Source organism: Mustelus asterias, chromosome 15 (genome assembly GCF_964213995.1).
Source record: "Mustelus asterias chromosome 15, sMusAst1.hap1.1, whole genome shotgun sequence".
Lineage (NCBI taxonomy): Eukaryota > Metazoa > Chordata > Chondrichthyes > Carcharhiniformes > Triakidae > Mustelus > Mustelus asterias.
In genome coordinates, this window is record NC_135815.1 from 11,766,160 (window position 1) to 11,788,940 (window position 22,781).

General features: G+C 47.1%; 1 protein-coding gene across 1 annotated transcript in view; it reads left to right on the forward strand.

Annotated features, from left to right (window-relative positions):
• Positions 1-22,781, forward strand: part of kif26ba (kinesin family member 26Ba) — a 285,786-nt gene that overhangs the window by 942 nt on the left and 262,063 nt on the right. The window contains exons 3-6 of the mRNA XM_078230644.1: positions 2,591-2,668; positions 3,886-4,027; positions 9,762-9,860; positions 10,909-10,967. Of these exons, the coding sequence (XP_078086770.1) occupies positions 2,591-2,668; positions 3,886-4,027; positions 9,762-9,860; positions 10,909-10,967 (378 nt within the window). The remainder of the gene's footprint in view (positions 1-2,590; positions 2,669-3,885; positions 4,028-9,761; positions 9,861-10,908; positions 10,968-22,781) is intronic.

Sequence of the window (22,781 nt, forward strand, 5' to 3'; positions counted from 1 at the left end):
CAGCATTTTCTCTTTCAGATTCCAGCATCTGCAGTAATTTGCTTTTATATACGCTGATCGCAGATCCTTAACAGGAGACAACCTTTTAACTTTCCTCTGACAATTTAAGTTTTAAAAAACCCAGACTTGAGGGAGGTGGAGGTGGGGAGAGGGAGGAGTGGGGAGCGGAAGTGGGCCGGGTAGGTGGGGAGGGGGTTCTCTTGATTCATTTGCTGATCCAGCTTGTCTTTTACTGGTTTGGGCCTTGCCAGGTTGCTCTGCACTGTGGGTCTAGATCTTTCTCTGAGGCTTTTCGATTAAAACGAAACCCCATAATTACCATTCCCCGCCAGCCCCATGATAAAACAGCTCATTAAAACATGGCGACCACAGTTGACCATGGAAATTTCCTTTCTTTTTAATCGTCTGGAACTCGGGACCTTTGCAACGTCAGAGCTGAGTTTTATTCATCTTTTTCCCTTTCTTGTGGATGTAGTCCTTGCCCTCCGGAAGGATGGGAGACTTTTTTATTCACACTATCAGTGGCAGGGTCAGCATTTACTGGCCCGTCCATTACAACCGAGTGTCTTGCAAGGTCATTTCCAAGGACATTGTTGAGTCAACCACATTGCTGTGATTGACATGGAGTCACATGTAGGCCAGACCGGGTAAGGACGGCAGATTTCCTTCCCTAAAGGGGCATTAGTGAACCAGATGGGTTTTTACAACAATCGACAATGGTTTCGTGGTAGCACTCACATTAAAGTTTTAAAGTTTATTTATTAGTCACAAGTAAGGCTTACATTAACACTACAATGAAGTTACTGTGAAATTCCCCTAGTTGCCACACTCTGGCGCCTGTTCGGGTCAATGCACCTAACCAACATGTCTTTCAGACTGGGAGTAAACTGGAGCACCCAGAGGAAACCCACGTAGACATGGGGAGAACATGCAAACTCCACACAGACAGTGACCCAAGCCGGGAATCGAACCTGGGTCCCTGGCGCTGTGAGGCAGCAGTGCTAACCACTGTGCCACCGTGCCACCCAGATTTTCAATTCCAGATCTATTCAACTAACTGAATATGAATTCCCCCACTTCTAATGATGGGAACTAACTTCTATAATTCTATTACTCCCGGCCTCTGATGGTTATTAATCCAGTGATGATAACCACGATGCCATCGCACCCCCAGTGCATTGATATCTAGGATGAAGGCTATTTGATGGATGTGATGGGGAGGGTACAATCTGTGCCCTCACTTTAGGCCCTCTTTCCAGGCCAGTCTCATCCCTGTTTTCTGAGTGGATTTCAGGCAGGTTCTGTAAGCAGTTTGTGCCTTGACTTTTCTTTTATCTCCCTGTCCCTCTCATCGAATTATGTCTTCCTGCCTGAACTACCCGTTGTTCCTTTAGTGTCTTTCATCTCTTTGCTCCTTCCCATCGCTTGCCTGAAGTGAACTTTTGCATCCTTCGACCGTCACCTGCTGTTATCTGAAAGCACCTCCCTCCCTCCGCTTTCAGCACCTATTTGATATCTTCACTCCCGTGCTCACTTTCCTAATTTTTAAATCTCTTTTTCCAATCCAAAGAAAAGCTCCAAGCCTCTGAAACGTTTCACCGCTCACTTGGTGTTGGCTGAACCATTGTGATGTCTTTGGTTTGATTTGATTTATTATTGTCACACATGTCACTATACAGTGAAAGGTATTGTTCCCTGCGCGCTATACAGACAAAACATACTGTACATAGAGAAGGAAAGGCGATGGTGCAGAATGTAGTGTTACAGTCATAGCTAGGGTGTGGAGAAAAATCAATTAATGCAAGGTAAGTCCATTCAAAAGTCTGACAGCAACAGGGAAGACGCTGTTCTTGAGTGGGTTGGGATGTGTTCTCAGACTTTTGTATCTTTTTCCTGATGGAAGAAGGTGGAAGAGAGTATGTCTGGGGTCCGTGGCGTCCTTGATTATGCTGGTTGCTTTTCCGAGGCAGTGGGAAGTGTAGACGGAGTCAATGGATGGGAGGTTGGTTTGCGTGATGGACTGTGTTACGTTCACAATCCTTTGTAGTTTCTTGCGGTCTTGGGCAGAGCAGGAGCCATACCAAGCTGTGATACAATGGGAAAGAATGCTTTCTATGGTGCATCTGTAAAAGTTGGTGAGAGCCGTGATGGACATGTCGAATTTCCTTAGCCTCCTGAAAAGGTAGAGGCGTTGGTGGGGTTGGCCAGAAATATCCTTATGTCCTATAAATATTGATACGCTCCCAGAAAAATGCTACAAATGTTGATACGCTCCCCAGGGAAACCCCACAAACAGTGACACTGTCCAGGAAAACCCCCAAATAATGACACACTCCCCCGAGAAACATTACAAACATTGATATCAGGGAATGCCTACACCTACAACACAGCTGCTATCTCTCACACCAACTGGAATTGTAAACCCACGCACACTGTTCCCACCATTTTGTTTGCTTAGGCGTCCACGCTATGCCCAAGAAACATCGGCGGGCTTTTCCACCTGCTGAACAGATTCAAGGAACGAGGGAGGCCAGCGTTGTCCGGGAAATATTTCAACCGCACCGTGACTTCTTTAGATTTCTGACTCTAGCTCCATGCGCGACGGAAAGGCCCACTGGAAATACATTCCTGTGGAAAACCTGGTGCTGGGGCTGATAAGCATTTTCGCGTGGGAATCCAGCCTAATAAATCTAATCAGCCCAGGTGGCAAGATCTTATCGCCTGGTCTAACCACAGGTTAGCACACATAGGAAGGTTGTAAAAGGGAAAGATAAATGTCAGGTAGAAGGGGGTTGTCCTTCAAGGTAAAAAAAAGAATTTTAAAAATGTGTTGGTGACAGATGTGGCAGAGGACGAGTATTGGACGGATTCCTCCAGTGTTGCTGTTTGATTCCTTGTTTGTTTGAGTTGACTCTCCCACCTTGGTTCTCTCTGTAACCGTTAGCTTCTCCTGTGCTCTGCTCCCCTGATCACACCAAGGCCCGTTCGCTCATCACCCCTTGTGCTTGCTGACCTACTCTCGTTCCTGGTCTGTCAATACCTCGCGTTTAAAATTCTCATCCTCGTGTCCAAGTCTGTCCATTGCCTCTTGCCTCCCTGCTTCAGCCCCATAACCCCTCTGGGATCTCTGCACTCTTCCAATTCTATCATAGAGTCATAGAGGTTTACAGCATGGAAACAGGCCCTTCGGCCCAACTTGTCCATGCTGCCTTTTTTTTTTTAAAACCCCTAAACTAATCCCAATTGCCCGCATTTGGCCCATATCCCTCTATACCCATCTTATCCATGTAATTATCCAAATGTTTTTTAAAAAGACAACATTGTACCCGCCTCTACTATAGAAAACATCAGGCGAGTTTCTGGATTAATAGTCTATCCTCTTGTGTATCCTTGTTTTGAATCGCTCCTCCCACTGGCGGCTATGCCATCAGCTTTCTGGAATTGTTTCCCGAAATCTCTCTGCCCTGCCCCTCCGCCCCCCACCCCCTCCTGTAAGATGCTCTTTAAAATCTGCCTTTTGGCTGTGGTAAATTGCCCCTTCGTGTCAGGAGGATTAGCAGGGTAAATACGTGGGGTGACGGGGATAGGGCCTGGGTGGGATTGTTGTCGGTGCAGACTCGATGGGCCGAATGTCCTCCTTCTGCACTGTAGGGATTCTATGATTCTATGACCAAGCTTTTGGTCTCTTGTCCCAAGGTGTGGTTCCGTGTCAGATTCCAGTCTGGTGACCCTCCTTGTGAAGTGTTTTGAGGCGTGTTATGATGTTATGAACACTGTGCAACTTCAACTTGTTATTTTAGTGCACTCCAGCACTTGGCATCTGATCAGGGTGGGGTTCTGAGCCACAGATCTCACAAACAAACTGGTGCACCATTCCGCTGCCAGATTTAACGCTGTAAATGAGGGCAGACAGATCCGGGAAAATAACTGGGATATAAACGACTTCTCGGTGACTTGTGCCAGTGCCCACGAGGTCAAAACCAACAAGGTATTGGAGCCCTGCCTGCTGGACTTAGTTGCACAAGCGGCAAGACCGGTGGGGCTCAGGATTCCCGTTTGGTCTCGGCACTGGGGTCTCATAGAACATAGAAAGCCACAGCACAAACAGGCCCTTCGGCCCACAAGTTGCGCCGATCATATCCCTACCTCTAGGCCTATCTATAGCCCTCAATCCCATTAAATCCCATGTACTCATCCAGAAGTCTCTTAAAAGACCCCAACGAGTTTGCCTCCACCACCACCGACGTCAGCCGATTCCACTCACCCACCACCCTCTGAGTGAAAAACTTACCCCTGACATCTCCTCTGTACCTACCCCCCAGCACCTTAAACCTGTGTCCTCTCGTAGCAACCATTTCAGCCCTTGGAAATAGCCTCTGAGAGTCTACCCTATCCAGACCTCTCAACATCTTGTAAACCTCTATCAGGTCACCTCTCATCCTTCGTCTCTCCAGGGAGAAGAGACCAAGCTCCCTCAACCTATCCTCATAAGGCATGCCCCCCAATCCAGGCAACATCCTTGTAAATCTCCTCTGCACCCTTTCAATGGCTTCAACATCTTTCCTGTAATGAGGTGACCAGAACTGCGCGCAGTACTCCAAGTGGGGTCTAACCAGGGTCCTATAAAGCTGCAGCATTATCTCCCGACTCCTAAACTCAATCCCTCGATTAATGAAGGCTAGTACTCCGTACGCCTTCTTGACCGCATCCTCCACCTGCGAGGCCGATTTAAGAGTCCTATGGACCCGGACCCCAAGGTCCTTCTGATCCTCTACACTGCTAAGAATGGTACCCTTCATATTATACTGCTGCTTCATCCCATTGGATCTGCCAAAATGGATCACTACACACTTATCCGGGTTGAAGTCCATCTGCCACTTCTCCGCCCAGTCTTGCATTCTATCTATGTCTCGCTGCAACTTCTGACATCCCTCCAAACTATCCACAACACCACCTACCTTGGTGTCGTCAGCAAACTTACCAACCCATCCCTCCACTTCCTCATCCAGGTCTCGCGAGAAAATCCAATCCATTGACTCATTCACTCCGTTTTAAGGGAGGGTTGATTGGTCACTCATTTCACTGCTATTCATGGGATTGCACCATGCGCAAAAATGGCCATCGCGCTTAGCGATCAGCAACGCTTACTACCCTGATTCCTTTAAGATGCTCCTTCAAAGCCACCTCTTTGACCAAACTCTCTGGTCACCTGTGGCAGTATCTCGGTCTGAATCATTAATCTCATTACCCTCCTTAACATGTCTTGGGATGTTTCACGACATTGAAGGCACGATATAAATGCACATTGTTCTTGTTGAAGGGGATATTTAACACCTCCCCCCGAACCACACCAATGATCACGGGCTTCTATTCAGAGTCGCACTAACATCCGGCAATAGTCATGGTTTCCTAGCTAGAGAGAAAGCAGTCTATTTTATTATAGACCTTGTTAGATACATCCTCACTGTAGACCAACACTGAACATGTGTGGCTGAAGAGTTACACTTAAAGAACCAATAAACGTGGATCTTCAGCTGATGTTTTGAGACATTCACGCTGGAGCCCCTCTCATTGGGGAAATTCAGCACAAACATGTTTCGCTCTCTCAACGAGAGAAGCTGAGTTCCCCCACTATCGATAACTCCCAATCAGAAAGACCAACTCTGAGTTCCCGGAAAATAGGAGACCCTTCTCTCCATCAGCCCTGGGATTGGGCAAAGGAAGGGAAAAGAAATATCTCAGGGCTTTGTTAACAAGAACTGGGCGGAAGTAGTACTAACGTGACATCTTTTCTCAAAGAGGTAGCATGATGGGCTGAATGGCCACTTCCTGTGCTGGAAGGTTCTGTGATTAAGGTGAACTCTCATTTTGAATGAAAGGGTGAATGGAACCTAAAGGTGATTTTTTGCGTGAGGGTAGTCACTCCCAGGACTTTCCCTGAATTAAACCACAACTGCGCCTCCTGCCCTCGCCAATGAATCTCACCATCGTCACGTTACCCAGCCTCCTCACACTGACGCCTCATCCCACGGAGAATCTCTGAGACACATCACAGCACTGGCTGCTCTCGCTCCTCTCTCGCAATGTTCTGCAGCTTCAGGGCTACGGCAGTGTTTGCACCGATCACCCCTGCATATCTCAAACCCTTTAAATCCTGTTCCACTCTGTCCGTTCTGTTCTTCCAGTGGCAGGGTAAAGACAAAACTGTTCATCAAACCTTCCTTCCCATCGCTCCCGTAATGTGTGATTGATATTTCAGCAGGATGTGCCACTGGGAGATCCGACAGCATTCTTATACATACGTTCACATGTTAATATGCACATATATAATAAATATGGTTATTCATGCATACACACATATATGGGCATTTATCAATGGACATACATACATGTGCACAGATGTATGTATACATACATATATGAAACATAGAAACCCTACAGTGCAGAAGGAGGCCATTCGGCCCATCGAGTCTGCACCGACCATAATCCCACCCAGGCCCTACCCCCACACATTTTACCCGCTAATCCCTCTAACCTACGCATCCCAGGACTCTAAGGGACAATTTTTAACCTGGCCAATCAACCTAACCCGCACATCTTTGGACTGTGGGAGGAAACCGGAGCACCCAGAGGAAACCCACGCAGACACGAGGAGAATGTGCAAACTCCACACAGACGGTGTCCCGAGCCGGGAATCGAACCCGGGACCCTGGAGCTGTGAAGCAGCAGTGCTAACCACTGTGCTACCGTGCGCAGTATTTAATGCATGGGGTTGGTTAGCTCAGTTGTCTGGTTTATGATACATGACGATGCCAACAGCGCAGGTTCAATTCCCATACTGGTTGAGGTTATTCACTAAGGCCCCGTCTTCTCAACCTTGCCTGGTGATCCTCAGGTTAAATCACCACCAGTCAGCTCTCGCCCTCAAAGGGACTATGGTGGCTTTACCTTTATTTAAAAAGAAGCAACGTGGGGCTCTTGCCGGCCTCCCGCCACCAGGCCGTACCCCCACCTTACCTCTTTTTCGGGAAAGCCGGCTGAATTAAGTGCCAATCGTTACTTGGGCAGTGGCGGCCTTCCCTGCAGTCAAAGACCCAGGGGCCACAAGTCCAGCTCGCCGAGAAGCACCTCTTCATTGCTCAGCGGCGCCACCCGGGAGGCTGTGGCCGCTGTCGGTACGACATGATGTGGAGATGCCGGCGTTGGACTGGGGTAAACACAGTAAGAAGTTTAACAACACCAGGTTAAAGTCCAACAGGTTTATTTGGTAGCAAAAGCCACACAAGCTTTCGGAGCTCCAACCCCCTTCTTCAGGTGAGTGAACTGGTTGACTCACCTGAAGAAGGGGCTTGGAGCTCCGAAAGCTTGTGTGGCTTTTGCTACCAAATAAACCTGTTGGACTTTAACCTGGTGTTGTTAAACTTCTTACTGTCGGTACGACACCTAGCCGAGGCCCAGAATTGCTGATGGACCCAGGCACATGCGAGGGATGGTGGGAGGAGGGAGAGTTGGCAGGGTGGGGTCATTGGGGGTGAGAAGGAGGGTCAGCAGCAAGGGCAAGTGGGTGGTACTCAGCGGGCCGATGCAAGGTCCCACGAGCAGGCACTGTGCACCGTTGAACGAGGGGCACCCCCTGGAAGGCCGCAAGCAACCCCGATAGGGTTCACATTTCAGCCTTCCCTCATGGCGAGTCCCCTTTCCACTTTCGGGTGAAAAGCAGCGGAGGTCGGATGAGGTTCTTCGGCTGGACTTAATTGTCTGACTCTGGACGAAAGTGGAAAACCTAGCTTGATTAGGGGTTTGACAAAACAGGTGAAGCTCTCAACTCACACGTATAAATTCCACATCTGGCTTTCCATTTCGATTTTTATTGGCCCTGTCTGGTCTCAGAATAAGCACTTAAACTTCCAGCCAGCTCGCTTCCGGATACTGCTACTGAGCCATTGATCATTTTTAATGCTTTTCCGAATTTCCAGCCCCCCCCCTCGCTGAGGTAAAATAGCTCCATTTGACAAGGTGTGAGTGTGAATACAAGACACCCATTCCAATCAGGGCTCACGGGCAAATTAACAAGCCAAAGAGTGAGGCAAAGGGTAAGCAAAATGTTTATCCTGGACGACAGTCTCCGAGGAAGGAAAGAAATCTGTTTCCTCGTGGGGCCGTTCCAAAGTCCCGATGCAAGGGGATGCACTCTGTTGGAGCCAGGGTTGTAGCTTTTTACTACTGCATTTTTCCAGCTGAACTGGTTGACTCAGCATCGAAAAGAATCGTGTAGCTCAGAAAGAGGCCATTCGGCCCCTCATGCCAGTGCCAGCAGCTGACCCATTGACTCTGTCCACACTTTCCTCTGCCTCGGCAAAGCAGCCAGCATAATTAAGGACCCCCACGCACTGCGGGCATTCTCTCTTCCACTCTCTTCCGGCGGAAAAAAGATACAAAAATCGGAAGTCAGCTTCTTCCCTGCTGCCATCAGACTTTTGAATGGACCTACCTCGCATTAAGTTGATCTTTCTCTACACCCTAGCTATGACTGTAACATTACATTCTGCACTCTCTCATTTCCTTCTCTATGAACAGTATACTTTGTCTGTATAGCGCGCATGGAACAATACTTTTCGCTGTATGTTAATACATGTGACAATAATAAATCAAATCAAATAATCAAAAAAGGGCCTGAGGAATGATTAGACTAAAGGCGTTCATAATTTCGGTTAAAAAAGTTGACGTAACATCAGGTGGAAAGAATCTCAATTTTTTCACTAAAGTTACTGGCAAGAGAAGTTTGACTCTCCTTCAACCCCTCACTGTGTTCCTCCTCCCCCTGCACTCACGCACCCACCCCGACGCTGCCCCAGTGAATAATATTAAAGGAACCTTCACAGCCATTGGTGTGAATCACTTGACCCTCTGGCTTCTATCTTGCTGCTTTCACATTTAAGGGCGAATTATCTTCCTGAAACAGTGAAACCGCCTCACGATTAAGGCAGACTTGAGTATTGTACTGCGTCATGTGATTGTGTTTTCTTGCAGTTTGAACTCTAACAGGGTGCGGGACAGGTGTGAAAGACAAATCTCTGATAATACTTTTTGGGAAGTTTCATTTGAGGCAACTCCATCTACTTAAACAAAACCTACATTTTTCTTGTAATCATCCTTGGGATGTGGGCGTCACTGTCTAGGCCAGCATTTACTACCCATCCCTAGTTGCCCTTGAGGAGGCGGTGGTGTAGGTACACCCACAGTGCTGTTAGGGAGGGAGTTTGATCCAGCGACGATGAAGGATTGCTTTGCTCTGGATGGTGTTGAGCTTCTTGAGTGTTGTTGGCGCTGCACTCATCTGGGGAAATGGAGATTGTTCCCTCACACTCCTGACCTGTGCCTTGTAGATGGTAATAGATGGTAGCATTAATGATGTTGGCAAGTGGACTGGTTTCTTGCCCTGCACTCCATAACTTGACATCCATCACCTCAAACCTGGTTCAGAATTATGAAGCACAATTGCAATGTTTGTCAAGGAGAAGATCATTCCTTGCTAACAAAATATTTGTTTGAATTCTGCTGGGCTGTGCTGTCGTAATAAACTCTTGTATCTAACCTGTGAGTGTGAGATTAGCAATAAAATACCGGTGATCCCTGGTCCGTTGATAGACTCTGTTATTTGGTTCTAGAGTGAGTTTGTTGGGAGTAACATTTTTTAATGTTTATCCGCTGGACATCCTGAAATCACATAAAGACAGACTTGTGTTTAAACCATTTCGCAGCCATTGGACTACTTTGGAAATGTAGTCACTGCTATAATGCCGGAATTTCAAACGCAACTTCAGGATGCTCCAGCATCCATTACAGCCAAGGGCGGCACGGTAGCACAGTGATTAGCACTGCTGCTTCACAGCTCCAGGGACCTGGGTTCGATTCCCGGCTCGGGTCACTGTCTGTGTGGAGTTTGCACATTCTCCTCATGTCTGCGTGGGTTTCCTCCGGGTGCTCCGGTTTCCTCCCACAGTCCAAAGATGTGTGGGTTAGGTTGATTGGCCATGCTAAATTGCCCCTTAGTGTCCTGGGATGAGTAGATTAGCGGGTAAAAGATATGGGGGTAGGGCCTGGGTGGGATTGTGGTCGGTGCAGACTCGATGGGCCGAATGGCCTCTTTCTGTACTGTAGGATTTCTATGACAAGCTATTTTATTAAAATTGTAGCCACCTTCGCAATGTTGCGACCTTGCGCAGAGCAAGTGTCCATGAAGAGCAATGTGATGGTGGTCAGTTCCGTTTTAACAGTGCCAGTGGAGGGATACATGTTGGGCCCGGGGTGGGGTGTGATGGTAATGGAAAGCTTGCATTTATTTAAGATATGGGGCAGGATTTTCCACGCAATCAGCTGGAGGCAGCCTGCTATTGGCTGGCGGCGGGATCTCCTGGTCCCGCCATTGTCAGTGGTGCCCCCCCTCGCCACTGGGAAACCGGCAGCGGGGGCGCACTGTCAGCGATCCCGAAGATCCCGCCGGTGTGAATGGCCGGAAAATTCCGACCTTCATCTTTTCACCAGAATCTCTGGAAGCACGAAGAATTTGGCTGATTGAATGAGTTTTTATTTCGAGTGGGTTGACTGTTGTTTTATACACAAGAAGAGGGAGGCCATTCGGCCCATCGGATCTGCACCGACTCTCCGACACAGCATCTTTCCCAGGATCACCCCCCACCCTATCCCCGCAACCCCACACATTTATCCCGCTTCTCCCCCTAACCCATGCATCTTGGGACACTAAGGGACAATTTAGCACGGCCGATCCACTTAACCCTCACATCTTTGGATGTATTGTGGGTGTGGCTGAATGGGAGCTCCATCCTAACCCACCCCCACAGATATTTATGGTTGGATGGAATTCTCTGACTTTGTTTTATCCTTCAGAACAGCCCCGATGCAAACAGCATTGAGACAAGTGACACCTTAGACCAGAAGACCAGAAGGTATAGGAGCAGAAGTAGGCCATTCGGCCTGTCAAGTCTGCTCCGCCATTCATTAAAGCATGGGGCCGGCACGGTGGCACAGTGGTTAGCACTGCTGCCTCACAACACCAGGGACCCGGGCTCAATTCCGGCCTCGGGTCACTGTCTGTGTGGAGTTTGCACATTCTCCCCGTGTCTGCGTGGGTTTCCTCCGGGTGCTCCGGTTTCCTCCCACAGTCCAAAAATGTGTGGGCTAGGTGGATTGGCCATGCTAAATTGTGCCTTCATGTCAGGGGGACTAGCTAGGATAAATACACGGGGATAGGGCCTGGGTGGGATTGTGGTCGGTACAGACTCGATGGGCTGAATGGCCTCCTTCTGCATTGTCATGATTCTATGATTCTATGATTCAATCATGGCTGTTAAGTTTCTCAACCCCATTCTCCCGTTTTCCCCGTAACCTTTGATATCCTTACCATTCAATCATCCCTTGTTAACAAAACATTTGTTTGAATTCTGATTTGATTTGATTTGATTTATTATTGTCACATGTATTAGTACACAGTGGAAAGTATTGTTTCTTGTGCGCTGTACAGAACTCTGCTGGAATATACTGTCGCAGTGACACTGATAGAGGAGGAAATATATTAAGGGTAGACAGAAAGTCAGATGTATTTGTAACGCCCATAACCAACAGTCATGTCCTGGTCTATGATCTTTTTCTGGCCACATCCCAATTAGCCTTTTAAATTCTTTACTACAGTGAAACATATATGGCTGCATGGTCATGTTAACCTACTGCCTACTAGTGGCTGGGTTGCATGTTTGTGGATGATGGCGGCATAGTGGCACAGTGGTTAGCACTGCTGCTTCACAGCACCAGGGTCCCAGGTCCAATTCCGGACTCGGGTCACTGTCTGTGTGGAGTTTGCACATTCTCCTCGTGTCTGCGTGGGTTTCCACCGGGCGCTCCAGTTTTCTCCCACAGTCCAAAGATGTGCGGGTTAGGTTGATTGGCCATATGAAATTGATCCTAGTGTCAGGAGGATTAGTTTGAAAACCTTGGGCGGCACGGTAGCACAGTGGTTAGCACTGCTGCTTCACAGCTCCAGGGTCCCAGGTTCGACTCCTGGCTCGGGTCACTGTCTGTGTGGAGTTTGCACATTCTCCTCGTGTCTGCGTGGGTTTCCTCCGGGTGCTCCGGTTTCCTCTCACAGTCCAAAGATGTGCGGGTTAGGTTGATTGGCCAGGTTAAAAATTGCCCCTTAAAGTCCTGGGATGCGTAGATTAGAGGGATTAGCGGGTAAATATGTGGGGATAGGGCCTGGGTGGGATTGTGGTCGGTGCAGACTCGATGGGCCGAATGGCCTCCTTCTGCACTGTAGGGTTTCTATGATTTCTATGATTCTATGATTGACCTAATGCCCTCAGTGAGTGCTGGGTGGTATTAGGTGACTAGTACCTGTTACTACCCAGTTGTTTATCACCGAGTCGTTTTATTACACAGCCTTGGTAGAAGGCATTACTAACACCGGCTGCTACACAATCCTGCCCAAACTTGCTTCCTTGCGAATTCTCTCATTGTGAGATTGTGGTGGGACTCCAAACTGTAGAACAAGAAATGGTTTTAATCATATACATTATTAACTTAACACCAGCGGCAAGTTATTAAAGTTAATGTTTAATAACTGCACAGCAATAATATAATATCAAACCAGTGAGATGACTTAACTGGAATCTATAGAAAAGAAGTCCGTTCTTAATATTTTATAATTGGGTCCCTGGGGTCAGGTTATATTGCTTCCCATCCTATGAATTTCATAAGGCTCGATTCCCGGTGTTGGCAGTTTGATGGATTTAATCTAGGCTGTGGTCAGAGTCAAATTTATAATACAAAAACCAGGCAGAAACTGTTCTGAAGGATAAAACAGAGCCAGAAAATTTCATCGACAGTAAATATCTGTGGGAGTGGGATGGGGTAGAGCTCCCACTCAGCCCTACCTCAATACACCCAAAGATGTCCAGGTTAGGTGGAGTGGCCGTGCTAAATTGTCCCTTGGTGTCCCAAGATGTGTAGGTTAGGGGGATTAGTGGGGTAAGTGTGTGAGGTTATGGGGATAGGGTAGGGGTAAGATACTCTGTCAGAGAGTCGGTGCAGACTCGATGGGCCGAATGGCCTCCTTCTGCACTGTATGGATTCCATGATTCTATGAATACTGACCCCTACTTCCGGGTCAAATCAGTCGCCGTGGCAAATTTCCGCTAAGTGCATTGGATTGTGGGTTTTCAAAGGGGCTCTTCAAATTCATTTGTGTCTTTTGCCAAAGCAAGATGGTGGTCTGCGCATGCAAAGAAGTCTAGAGACGTTCTTCTGCAGTGCCCAGCCTGCCAGTATCACTCGACACGCGTGTAGACCTGTGCAGGGGGCACAGATGTGTTGACATCAGAAAGAGTGCGCCTCCTCGATGTAATAAGTCCTCGGAGGCGGAAGTCCCTTCACCAAAATTCCTTTATTTACAAGATCCAACAACACGATACAGAGTGCTGTCAGTCTGCAGTCCCCATCCGGAGTGCCAGAGGAACTGACACTCCTTTTCAAGTACAGAGCATGGGGCTCCCTAATTGGCCCTTAATCAGGGAGTTCATATTCAAGCAGGCTAACCTCAATTGCTTGATTAAAATTGTTACACTCGAATTTCACAATTTGGCATTTCCCAGGTGTGTGCCAGTGGGTGCGGGGGTGTCCATAAGGAGAGTTAGGCAGTATTCGCAGGGGGTCCCCATCCGCTCCTCCTCACCCACTATCCTCACCCTGTTTCCCCCCTCCGAGGGACATAGTGTAAAGGGAAGGAATGGCAAGTCCTGTGGACAAGGGCTGTAAAAGCTGAATCATTGGGCACAGGTTTGCCTTAATGTGACCATCTTAATCCGCCATTGGCTTTCTTTCTGCGAGCTTCACTTGCAACTCATTGGAATACAACAATATTTCTGACCAGAACTTTGAACAATTTAAACTGGTGTGGAAAGAAAAAGATCTTTACAGCAGACTGGTGACCTGAATCTTTGAATTTGAAAATGTGAAGGTGTTAGTGTTACAGCTTGAGTCCGGCAAGTCAACAAGAAACACATTTTAGTTAACCGCTCAGTGTGAGAGACTCTGCTGCCCAGCTGTGATGCAGCGCCATCTTTGGTCCTGGCCACTGCCTCCATCATCCTTGTCAGTGACGTGACTGAGTAAAACTAAATTAGGGAGGCACGGTGGCACGGTGGTTAGCACTGCTGCCTCATGGCGCCAGGGACCCGGTTTTATTCCCGGCTTGGGTCACTACCTGTGTGGAGTTTGCACGCTCTCGGGTGCTCTGGTTTCCTCCCACAATCCAAAGATGTGTGGGTTAGGTTGATTGGCCATGGCTAAATTGCCCCTTAGTGTCAGGGTAAATAAGTAAGCTTATGGGGATTGGGCCTGGGTCGGTGCAGACCCGATGGGCCGAATGGCCTCCTTCTGCAGGGATTCTATGAAAACTGTCAAAATGCACGCTGTTGGCAGCAAAGGCAGCCTTTTAAATGAAGTTGGTTCCTTTGGACACGAAGGCATTGTTAGGTCCGAATATAAAGCTTTGGAATTAAAATGGATACCAAGAGGCCGGCTTCTGCACATCAGTCCAATGAAGGTTGGGCAACCTCGGCTAGTGAATGGGCCGCATGGCTGGCCCTCCTTCATCTCAGTGGGTCACACGATTGAAATCGGACTTGTTCACAAACCGTGACCCCCATGAATAATATTAAATGCATTTAATACATGCCGAATATTTCATAATGAGTTGTAGAGAATGCTTAATTATTCATACATTAATAGAATAGGGACAGCACGGTGGCAGAGTGATTAGAATCATAGAAATCATAGAATCATAGAAACCCTACAGTGCAGAAGGAGGCCATTCGGCCCATCGAGTCTGCACCGACCACAATCCCACCCAGGCCCTACCCCCACATATTTACCCGCTAATCCCTCTAACCTACGCATGTTAGTATTCTAAGGGGCAATTTTTAACCTGGTCAATCAACCTAACCCACACATCTTTGGACTGTGGGAGGAAACCGGAGCACCCGGAGGAAACCCACGCAGACACGAGGAGAATGTGCAAACTCCACACAGACAGTGACCCGAGCCGGGAATCGAACCCGGGACCCTGGAGCTGTGAAGCAGCAGTGCTAACCACTGTGCTACCGTGCCGCCCCAGCAGTTAGCACTGCTGCCTCACAGCGCCAGGGACCCGGGTTCAATTCCAGCCTCGGGTCACTATCTGTGTGGAGTTTGCACTTTCCCCCTGTGTCAGCTCCGGTTTCCTCCTACAGTCCAAAGATGTGCTGGTTAAGTTGATTGGCCATGCTAAGTTGACCCGAGTGTCAAGGGGATGAACAGGGTAAGACCATAAGACCATAAGACATAGGAGCGGAAGTAAGGCCATTCGGCCCATCGAGTCCACTCCACCATTCAATCATGGTTGATTTCAACTCCATTTACCCGCTCTCTCCCCATAGCCCTTAATTCCTCGAGAAATCAAGAATTTATCAATTTCTGTCTTGAAGACGCTTAACGTCTCGGCCTCCACAGCCCTCTGTGGCAATGAATTCCACAGACCTACCACTCTCTGGCTGAAGAAATTTCTCCTCATCTCTGTTCTAAAGTGACTCCCTTTTATTCTAAGGCTGTGCCCCCGCGTCCTAGTCTCCCCTGCTAATGGAAACAACTTCCCTACGTCCATCCTATCTAAGCCGTTCATTATCTTGTAAGTTTCTATTAGATCTCCCCTCAACCTCCTAAACTCCAATGAATACAATCCCATGATCCTCAGACGTTCATCGTATGTCAGGCCTACCATTCCCGGGATCATCCGTGTGAATCTCCGCTGGACCCGCTCCAGTGCCAGTATGTCCTTCCTGAGGTGTGGGGCCCAAAATTGCTCACAGTACTCCAAATGGGGCCTAACCAGTGCTTTATAAAGCCTCAGAAGTACATCCCTGCTTTTGTATTCCAAGCCTCTTGAGATAAATGACAACATTGCATTTGCTTTCTTAATTACGGACTCAACCTGCAAGTTTACCTTTAGAGAATCCTGGACTAGGACTCCCAAGTCCCTTTGCACTTTAGCATTATGAATTTTGTCACCGTTTAGAAAATAGTCCATGCCTCTATTCTTTTTTCCAAAGTGCAAGACCTCGCACTTGCCCACGTTGAATTTCATCAGCCACTTCTTGGACCACTCTCCTAAACTGTCTAAATCTTTCTGCAGCCTCCCCACCTCCTCAATACTACCTGCCCCTCCACCTATCTTTGTATCATCGGCAAACTTGGCCAGAATGCCCCCAGTCCCGTCATCTAGATCGTTAATATATAAAGAGAACAGCTGTGGCCCCAACACTGAACCCTGCGGGACACCACTTGTCACCGGTTGCCATTCTGAGAAAGAACCTTTTATCCCAACTCTCTGCCTTCTGTCTGACAGCCAATCGTCAATCCATGTTAGTACCTTGCCTCGAATACCATGGGCCCTTATTTTACTCAGCAGTCTCCCGTGAGGCACCTTGTCAAAGGCCTTTTGGAAGTCAAGATAGATAACATCCATTGGCTCTCCTTGGTCTAACCTATTTGTTATCTCTTCAAAGAACTCTAACAGGTTTGTCAGGCACGACCTCCCCTTACTAAATCCATGCTGACTTGTCCTAATCCGACCCTGCACTTCCAAGAATTTAGAAATCTCATCCTTAACGATGGATTCTAGAATTTTGCCAACAACTGATGTTAGGCTAATTGGCCTATAATTTTCCATCTTTTTTCTTGTTCCCTTCTTGAACAGTGGGGTTACAACAGCGATTTTCCAATCCTCTGGGACTTTCCCTGACTCCAGTGACTTTTGAAAGATCATAACTAACGCCTCCACTATTTCTTCAGCTATCTCCTTTAGAACTCTAGGACGTAGCCCATCTGGGCCCGGAGATTTATCAATTTTCAGACCTTTTAGTTTCTCTAGCACTTTCTCCTTTGTGATGGCAACCATATTCAACTCTGCCCCCTGACTTTCCTGAATTATTGGGATATTACTTGTGTCTTCTACTGTGAAGACTGACGCAAAGTACTTATTAAGTTCCTCAGCTATTTCCTTGTCTCCCATCACTAGATTACCAGCGTCATTTTGGAGCAGCCCAATGTCTACTTTTGCCTCCCGTTTGTTTTTAATGTATTTAAAGAAACTTTTACTATCATTCCTAATGTTACTGGCTAGCCTACCTTCATATTTGATCCTCTCCTTCCTTATTTCTCTCTTTGTTATCCTCTGTTTGTTTTTATAGCCTTCCCAATCTTCTGACTTCCCACTACTCTTTGCCACATTATAGGCTCTCTCTTTTGCCTTGATGCATTCCCTGACTTCCTTTGTCAGCCATGGCTGCCTAATCCCCCCTCTGATAACCTTTCTTTTGTTTGGGATGAACCTCTGCACTGTGTCCTCAATTACTCCCAGAAACTCCTGCCATTGCTGTTCTACTGTCTTTCCCACTAGGCTCTGCTTCCAGTCGATTTTTGTCAGTTCCTCCCTCATGCACCTGTAATTACCTTTATTTAACTGTAGAACCTTCACATCTGATTCTGCCTTCCTTCTTTCAAATTGCAGACTGAATTCTACCATATTATGATCACTGCTTCCTAAGTGTTCCCTTACTTTAAGATCTTTTATCACGTCTGGCTCATTACATAACACTAAGTCCAGAATAGCCTGTTCCCTCGTGGGCTCCATCACAAGCTGTTCCAAAAAGCCATCCTGTAAACATTCAATGAATTCCCTTTCTTTGGGTCCACTGGCAACATTATTTACCCAGTCCACCTGCATATTGAAATCCCCCATGATCACTGTGACCTTGCCTTTCTGACATGCCCTTTCTATTTCGTGGTGCATTTTGTGCCCCTGGTCCTGACCACTGTCAGGAGGCCTGTACATAACTCCCATTATGGTTTTTTTGCCTTTGTGGTTCCTCAACCCTACCCACACAGACTCCACATCGTCTGACCCTATGTCGTTTAGTGCTATGGATTTAATTTCATTTCTAATTAACAAGGTAATTAACAGGGTAAACATGTGAGGTCACGGGAATAGGGCCTGGGTGGGATTGTGGTCGGTGCAGACTTGATGGGCCGAATGGCCTCCTTCTGCACTGTAGGGTTCGGCTTGGGTCACTGCCTGTGCAGTTCTCCCCGTGTCTGCGTGGGCTTCCTCCGGGTGCTCCGGTTTCCTCCAACAGTCCCGAAGACGTGCTGGTTAGGTGTGTTAGCCATGCTAAATTCTCCCTCAGTGTACCCGAACAGGCGCCGGAGTGTGGCGACTAGGGGATTTTCACAGTAACTTCATTGCACTGTTAATGTAAGCCTACTTGTGACACTAATAAATAAAAAATAGAGATTCTATGAACTGTCATCAACTTCAAATGGTAAAAACAAAAGACATATTGACACTTTGGACTCAGAGGGATCGCACGGCTCTCACAGTCAATGTTGTGAGCGATCAGCACACACCTCACTTCACTTGCCCTTGCTTTACATGTGAATCACTTCAGTCACACTGGTAGGAAAAAAACTACCCGGACAGAAATCGGTGGAATGTGGAAACCTTGCACGTGGGTCCATTAAATGTATCGTGGGCCGCACTCTGAACCCAGATGGGCCGTATGTGACCCCCAGGCTGCAAGTTGCCCATCACTGGTATAATGAATAAATGGCTCAAAAGAATTTTGAAAAGTCATTGAAAATTGAATTACTCACTCGTGGCAGATTGTCAGATTGATTAAAAATTCTTATTTTTTGAGATAAACTCATTTTCAGCTGCATTTTTTCAAACCTTGCCAAGTCACTCCTCTCAAATATATCAAGGAATATCTTTAGAAACAAGATTTAAAGAACGGTTGCTTTGAAATGCTTCCTAACTGCAATGGGTTAAGACACAGTTTTGTGCTTGGTGAAATGTGACTTTGAGAAAATAGAACTGGCATGATTTTGGGCACCAGTTTGCTCCTGAACCTCCAGACCACAGACATCTCGAAGACCCCCTATTTCAACCTCTGTCACATCACCTGACTTCACCCTGTCTCAGCTCATTGGCTGTCGGAACCCCCACTCGTGCTTTGTTACCTCCAGGCTCAACTATTCCAACTCACTTCTGGCTGCTTTCCAACAATCTACTCTCTGTAAACTTGAGGTCATCCAAACATCTGTTGCCCGTGTCTAAACCTGCAGTGAATCCCGTTCACCTATCGCCCCCTGTGCTTCGCTGATCTAAATTGGCTCCCCATTAAGAAATCTCTTGATTTCAAAATTCTCATTCTTATTTTCAAATCCCTCCATGATCTTCACCCCCTCCCTTACTCTGTAATCTCCTCCAGTCCCACAACCCTCCGAGATATCTGCACTCCTCTAGTTTTGACCTCTTGATCTTTTTTGATTTGATTTATTATTGTCACATGTATTAGTATACAAAGAGAAGTATTGTTTCTTGCGCGCTCTACAGACAAAGCATACCGTTCATAGAGCATATGGGGAGAAGGAAAGGAGAGGGTGCAGAATATAGTGTTTCAGTTACAGATAGGGTGTAGAGAAAGATCAGCTTCATATAAGGTGTTTCTTTAAAGTTTATTTATTAATGTCACAAGTATTAACACTGCAATGAAGTTACTGTGAAAATCCCCCAGTCACCACACTCCGGCGCCTGTTCGGGTACACTGAGGGAGAATTTAGCACGGCCAATGCACCTAACCAGCACGTCCTTTGGACTGTGGGAGGAAATGAGAGCACCCAGAGGAGACCCACGCAGACACGGGGAGAACGTGCAAACTCCACACAGCGACCCAAGCCAGGAATCGAACCCGGGTCCCTGGCGCTGTGAGGCGGCAGTGCTAACCACTGTGCCACCGTGCACACTGCAAAGGTGACTTTGGGGGAGGCTGTGTAAAAATACTCAGCAAGGAGATTAATTTTAAGAAGTGGGGCAGGGGTGAAGAGACTGTGGTGCGGGGGGGGGGGGGGAGGGGGGGTGAGGGGGGGTTGGTGGGGGGGGGTTAGGGCTGGGGGGGGGTGGAGAGTTTCAGATTTGGGTGGGGGAAGGGTGAGCAAGAGGGGGGTTATGGGTATGGCTGCCAGTCAGGAAACAAAAGGAGGGAGGATGCTCGGGAAGCCCGCAGCAGAGAAACGGGTTAGCTGTGGGGATGGTGGGGGCAAAAGTGCGGTGTGGGTTTGTTCGGGCAGGAGAAGGTTCCAGAATTTAGGGTCAGCTGAGGGATGGAAAGTTTAAATTGGAGGCACGGTTCATTTTGTTTTGTCGCTCTGATGAAGAAATGACTGGGAATGTTCCAGATGTTTTTCACTGTATCTAACTGAGGAATGTGGAGCTGGGCTGTATGGCTCCTTTGTGAGGAGGTGCAATGTGATTGTGGAGTGCTTAAAGAGACAATTTTATCTTGGACTGGGAGGGGTTAACAAGCTATCATCAGTGTATGCTGAGTGACTGACGCATGACTGTCTCATGTCTTGCCTTGTCTGTATGTGTGGGGCATCCATCTGATACGGGATCTTCAAGCAGACAAGATGTTATCCTTCAGATTATGAGGATGCAGGTGTACCAGAATTAGGGTGCTGTGAACAACATCACAGAACACACCACTGCAATGTTTCCATGCAACTTATAAAACAAAACCACCAGTAACTTTGTGACAGATCCCAAAGAAAGGGTTAACTGAGGTGGCCCATTTCAGGCAAGGCCTAGGGTCCGATTTTAACCCATTCAAAACCGGCCCCACTCACACGGAGTTAAAATTGGATCTTTAGTTTCTAACCGGATCAAGAGGTGAATGTGAGGACGTGACCTCAAATGAAATAGGAAGACAGACTTGCACTCCACTGCTCTTATTTGGAGCACTGCTGCGGGATCTTTTACATCCACCCGAGCGGGCAGATGTGTGGCCTCAGTCAACATCTGAACCAACAGGCAGCACCTCTGACAGAGCGACACTCCTTTAGTGCTCCACTGGGACCACCAGACTAGCATATCTACGAGTGGCACCCATCACTTAGCATTATGCTACAATATCTTTTCTATATTATATATATATAAGGAAAATCACATTTAAACCAGTATGGACATGCTTGCGTTCAAAATCTTGGGAATCTATTCAAAAAGCCTGGTCTTCTTCATGTGCCCTGGCCAACATTCCTCCCTTAATCGTTACCATCAAAAGACCTGATTGGCCAGTCAGCCATTGACTGCTGCTTGTAGGACACTCTGGCTCAGAGTGGAGCACAGTTACAGAGACCTGAATTTTCACAAAGATGGAAGGGCTCCACATGTTAGCTATAATGGCGCCAGATCCCCGAATCCAAAAGTCCTGCCCCTGTACCCGGTACCCGCCATTTCTGATGGGGAAGTGGGGAAGTGGGGGGGGGGGGGGTGTGGGAACGGGGTCATATTTCCCACATTCATGGTTCCTGGAGGCACGTTTAAAAACGCAGCTGCCTTTAATCAGAGAAGTTTTCATTTCCAAACCACCACTCGTTGTATTTTTGAATGAGAGGAAAAGGTCTAAACCTGTTGAGGTTTTTTTTGGAGAGGTCAGCTACCCCTTTGGGAATGTTAGGAGTAGACATGAATGTGTGTAAATAGTGAGACTGTCAAACAAATTTCAGGAAGAAAAAGAATTAGCCTGCAATTGAAAAAAAAAAATTCAGTGCTTGCAATTTAAATAGATGTTTGTTGATGTAAACATGATGGTTGCCATTATAATATTGTAGCAGCTTAACTGCTTCCACAACCTATCATTATCACAGTAAGGGCTTGTAAGTTCGCAATCAAAAGAGAAAACGCTGGAAAATCTCAGCAGGTCTGACAGCATCTGTAAGGAGAGAAAAGAGCTGACATTTCGAGTCCAGATGACCCTTTACATAGAAACATAGAAAACTACAGCACAAAACAGGCCCTTCAGCCCCACAAGTTGTGCCGAACATATCCCTACCTTTTAGGCCTACCTATAACCCTCCATCCTATTACGTCCCATGTACTCATCTTAAAAGACCCTATTGAGTTTGCCTCCTTTGTCAAAGGATCATCTGGACTCGAAACATCAGCTCTTTTCTCTCCTTAAGATGCTGCCAGACCTGCTGAGATTTTCCAGCATTTTCTCTTTTGGTTTCGGATTCCAGCATCCGCAGTAATTTATCTACTTGTAAGTTCACAGTTTGATTGACAGTTTTGAGTGGTTGTAAAGCGCAGAATACAAATGGTTTTTTTATAAGGGATTAAGTGATTGAATGTATTTAAATGTATTGAATGGGCTTTTATCAGTCAGCATGTTTTTTAATATGGCGAATTCTGTAATAACTGATAATCGCTATGATTGAAAATCTGGAGGGCATGAGCAAGAGAAAAAAGGAAAAGTTTGCAGGACACCAAATCTGTAAGATTTGTGATACTCGGTTTACTTAGGAATCCTGCGACTTGTGGAATTTATTCTTTTTTAAAAAGTAGTCACCATTTACAGGGAAGATATTGTATAGAAAGTCTATTCATCATCATGACTGGTGCAACCACAGCTGACTTATAAAAAAGCACCTTTGCTCGAACCCTCTCCCCTGACCGTTTGCTATGCTCCCTCTTCACCGCAGTCTGACAGTGTGAGAGGAGGCGGCTGTGATTGAATCTTCATGGAGAATTATGTTCAGAGTTACCCCACTTGCTTGGATTAGTGCAGCTCCAACAAAATACACTCAAGAAGCTCGGTGCCATCCAGGACAAAGCTTGC